The sequence below is a fragment of the Nilaparvata lugens genome, chromosome 11, assembly GCF_014356525.2.
Source record: "Nilaparvata lugens isolate BPH chromosome 11, ASM1435652v1, whole genome shotgun sequence".
NCBI lineage: Eukaryota > Metazoa > Arthropoda > Insecta > Hemiptera > Delphacidae > Nilaparvata > Nilaparvata lugens.
Window position 1 is genome coordinate 43,601,542 of NC_052514.1, and position 5,081 is coordinate 43,606,622.

General features: G+C 34.2%; 1 protein-coding gene across 1 annotated transcript in view; it reads left to right on the forward strand.

The window, feature by feature from the left end:
• The first annotated feature begins 753 nt into the window (after nt 1–753).
• LOC111056355 (shematrin-like protein 1) overlaps nt 754–5,081 on the forward strand; it is a 12,364-nt gene continuing 8,036 nt past the window's right edge. Inside the window, exon 1 of the mRNA XM_022343717.2 lies at nt 754–892. Within this exon, the coding sequence (XP_022199409.1) occupies nt 881–892 (12 nt within the window). The 5' untranslated portion in view covers nt 754–880. The remainder of the gene's footprint in view (nt 893–5,081) is intronic.

The following is a 5,081-nucleotide window of genomic DNA, read 5'->3' on the forward strand; positions in this document are numbered from 1 at the left end:
ATCGCGGAAAAATTGATTGGGCACTGCTACTTCAATCCTGGGAATATTATATTACTAGCCGTCAGGCTCGCTTCGCTCGCCATATCCGTTTAGCCAGACGTTTAGTCTGGACCCCCGACTGGATTGTCCTAACATGATAAAAATGCAGGCGAGCGAAGCAAGCCTGCTAATCTCATTCTTGGACAATCCAGTCGGGGGTCCAGGGGGCGGAGCCCCCTGGCTAGATGGATATGGCGAGCGAAGCGAGCCTGACGGCTAGTCAATAGATAAAAATAACGAGCGAAGCTCGGTGTCCCGATATTATAATATGATATAAACACAGATGAAAAAAGATGTAATTATTCTTTCTCCAACTTCCCCTCGCATTATCAGACTCCTCCCAGAATGAAGACCAGTAGCCTTCACATGCTTGGTAACCTCTCCAGGTCCTTCTATACCTCCTCCTCCTCCATCACCTTTTCTTCATCATCTTTTTCTTTCTCTTCACCATGTGTTGTTCATCTCCCCCTTCATTTCTTTCCCTTGCAACTTGCAACACAGCTAAGCAGTCTCCTCCGCTCCTCCTTCTACACCTCCTCATTCACTCCTCCTCCTACTCTTCCTTCTACCTTCTCCTTATCCTCCTCCTCCTCTGTCCTTTCATTCTTCTTCTCTTTCTTCTCCATCACCACGTGTTGTGCATCTCCCTCTCCATGCCCTTTCCTTGCAGCTTGCAACTTTCAACTTGTCACTTTCAACTTGCAACTTGTAACCAGCCATCCTGTGGCATCCACTATAAAAGTGGTGACTACCCGTTCAGCAAACATCAGATTCCCTTCAACCATCTCAGGTGAAGTTTAATCTTGTGATACCAACACACACACACACACATCTTATCAACATGAAAGTCGCTGTAAGTAACATTATTTGATTTTTACTTCAACATATTCTTTTTTCTAGTATGTCATTTCTGCTGTACAATGGGTCTGTCTAGACCTAGCACAAAATGAAAAATCAATCAATCAATCTTCTTCTTCTTCAAACAAGGATTAGGCTATAGCCTGTTCCCTCTCACATCTAGTTAATTTTTCAAAAGCAACCTACAACTTCAGTATAAAAAATCTTGAAGCACCCTTTAAAACTTTAAAATAGTTCAACAGTTTAAATAGTTGAACTATTTTGAAGTTTTTTTTTTAATGAAGGGTGCTTCAAGATTTTTTATATTGTTTTTATCAATTTAAAGAGTAGCCCATGTGAATGAAGTGTTTTTATACAACTTCAGTTATATTTTCTTCTATTTTCTATTCCATACACCATATTTTGACCATTCCTTACCTATTCTGAGTGGATAACACTACTTCATAACTGTTTTCAAACTTGGAACCTTTTCAATTTTTTTTCTCTCTTTGGAGATTTTTTATTTTCAATGTATGTTCGACCATACATATTTTTCAACTAGATCCTCTCCACTCAATCTGATAGGTATTCAAGTATTGATAAGAATAATTCATAGGTATGTTATTGCAATATTTATAGGAATAATTTATTGATGAGTTTTTATAGGAATTGGAAAAAATGTTCAAACAGTTTTTATCGAAGGAAAAATATTCCTATTTGCTGTAACACTAGTTATTCAATATTCCCATACTTGAAGCATCTCCACATCTTGCTGTTTTTCTATTTCTCAGATTAATAATACTATGATAGTTGCTATCCGCTATTGAAAACATTACTCGTTTACTACTCTTTTCAAATGCCTTTCCAAACTTTTCCATGAGTATTGTTTTTATTCTCCATATTTTTCTCATCATATGAATCATATTTCTTTTAATTCTTTTCATGGTTGAGACGTTTTGCAGTGTATAAATTAAGGTGCGTACAGATTTACGCGCCGCGAACATGAGCAATTCACTTTCAATCAGCTGATGCCAAGCTTTTTATATCTATATCTTATACCGTTTCTGTAAAAATACAAATATAGTCAGCTGATTAAAAGTGAATTGCTCATGTTCGCGGCGCGTATATCTGTACGCACCTTTAGGAGCATTTTGAATTATTTCATTCATCTCCCCCGTTGAGCTTAATTTGTCTGCTATAGTATCATCTTCTTTCAAGTGATCTCCTCCATTCCTTTTGATATTTATCATCGGAGAGTCTCTTCCAATAATGAGCCCACCATATCTTCCAGTATTGACATGTCTTAGAATAGGTTTACAATCTCCATTTTTGTTTTTCAATGTGTTAAGAGTTTCTTTCATATTTGCAACCTCTTCGCTCATTCTGTGCAACCAAATACTTATTTCTCCAACAATATTTCAATTGGCGAGATATTGCATTCATTCAAATGCTAATGAATTAATGATTATCGACTTTCGTTTAATTATAATGAATAATATTTCAATTTTTTAGAATGATGACTGATTGTTGATGAATACTCAAACATGGGTACTATTGTATTATTGGAACAATTATTGTATTGTTCAATATTTTAACCTCACTCATCAGTGGGTAAATTTCAAGGGCCATTATGCTTTATTTGTTCTCAAAGACGTCTCTCCACCCCCTTCTAAGCTGAAAGACTTTAACCAGCAAAGATTCAGTATCTATTAGGTTTTTTGATGAGCTTAAAAGAAGTTTATCGATCTTTTTAGAAATTTCCAACAAAATGTTTTCATTTTCACGGGAAGAAGCTGATCACTATAATTAATTTATTGTATTGTGCAACCCTCACCCCTTTATCATGAAATAATGTATACTTGACTTGAGAGAAATTCAAACTGGCAGAGTCTATATACGATTTCCACCAATATAATCCTTATTTTGTATTCAATTGTTGAATTAATAACGCAAAATTAAGTTCATTTTTATTTTCATTTCTTTCCACTTCATACTATAATTCTCATTGTTAAGTTGATTTTTTTTCACTCAGTAGACCCTTTATTTACCTTTCAACTTTTTCTCTCCGTCCAATATTCTTGTTATCAATAATTTTACCCCCTTTTCTTGATTTACTTGTTCACATTGTAAGGAATAACTCATCGTTTGTGGGTTATATATGAGGAATCTTCGAGCTGAGAAGATAGCCTTTCATAGAGATACTTGAAATCTATGAAATAAAAATTCCATTTTCAAAATACTGATTCATTTGTTAATACAAATTTCCGCCAGGGTGTGGATGTCTTGATCGAAATTGTATCCGAAAATTAATCGTTAAATCGGAAAAGGAATTTTTATTTCATAGATTTTAAGTATCTCTTCGAGAGGCTATCTTCTCAGCATTAATGATCCTCATAAATGGCTGACAAACGTGAGCTATCCTTACAACATATAGTATATTTCCTTCTTATTTGTTTTAAACTTCATCGAAATTCACGTTTACTTTTACAAATAACAATCTCTCTCTTTCCACTGAAAAACTGAATAACAAGCCAGTTGCTGTTGCCACCTACTGGCCGAATTCTGGAACAATCATTCTAAACTGGCCAATCAGAGGAAAGTAGGCGGAGCTTTGAGGTGTGTATGACTCATTGGTTCTCTCAGTTCCATTCCCAAAATGTCTCCCCTGTCACTAAATAATGAACAATAGAAGAATTGGTTCTCCAATAAGGGGATAACAATTTCATCTATACAGTCAGTTATTCTATATTTTAGTAGGCGGAACTACGTCATTAGAGGATTGTACAATAGCCATTTCTCATAGAAAGTTCTGTTCAAAAGCCTAATTCCGACTTTTGAAAGTGAAACTGAAACTTATCTTTTGGAAATGTTATACTGTTTATAAGATTTGGAAAAAGAGCAGTTTTGGGCTGTATCAAGTCTGTTGCTCTCTCCCAGTCATATCTTCAATATGATTTGTAATTATTGTATTAATAAATAATAAACGAATCGTAAGGGAAAATCACGGTAGACTTCTATTTTTAATGAATGGAAGCAATCTTAGATTATTGTTGATTGGATTGCTTGAACTGGAATGTTGCTTCAAAATTCAACAACTCTATTGAACTAATTCCTTAAATCGACCACTTCACAACTACAGCATAATTCATTCTAAAGTGTCAAACCTTTTTTGGGAATGTACCACAGGCTCAAAAGTACCAACGTTACGTTTTTTGCAACCTGTTTGACCGCTATTTCAAAATGGAGCTTGCTTGTAAGTGAATTGTCTCCTAGTTATATAATAGTGGTTCAATAAATAATAAATAATCGAATGGTAGTTTTTGAGAATTTAATTTCCTGTTGAGTTAGTAAGTAGGTCACTTTGCAATTCATTTTTTCCTTCATATATTCCTTCATCATCACAGTATTTCTTTCAAACTATTCTTGAGTCATCATATATTTTTTCCTTTTTCTTCTTTACATTTTTCCTCTTTTTTCTCACTCACTCTTTTTCTAGTCTAAACTGTTCATCACCTCTACTTATAACACACTTTTTCTCTTCTCCTCTCTCGTCTCCTTATGTATTCTCTTTTACTACTCCTAATACTCCTTTAATCATTCCCACTCTCTTCACCAGTTATATTTATGCTTCTACTCTTCCAATTTATCTCGTTTATTCAACACTTTCTTCCTCTCCTCTCTTGTCTCCTTCATTATTTCTCCTTATGTATTCTCTCTTACTTTTCCCGATATTTCTTTCCCCATTCTATTTACTACTTTGCTCTTTTGCTTCTTTCTTCTCCTTCTACATTTTCTCATCTCCCTCTCATTCTCTCTCTTCTCCTCAAGCTCTGAATTTAATATTCTCTCTTCAATTTAAAGTTTATATATATTTTGACTTAGAATTGGACAAAAATCATGAAGAGTGGAAACATAACCTATTTTCAATTCCAAGTTTTTATATATTTTGGACTCAAAATTGTACAAAAATCATGAAGAGTGGAAACATAACCGTTTTTGGAAAATTTCTATCTGAATTTGATAATGGAACAGTTTTGGGCTTTAAGCCAGTTGTTCCTTTCCCAGTAATTCATGGTTGAGAATTATATTGTATCTATCAATAGATAAATAAATAAATTCCTCTTCTTACGTATTTTCACACAATATTTTCGATTAATCAATCCAGTCCCTTCTCCATGTAAATTTCTGTCTCTATTTGTAGTTTA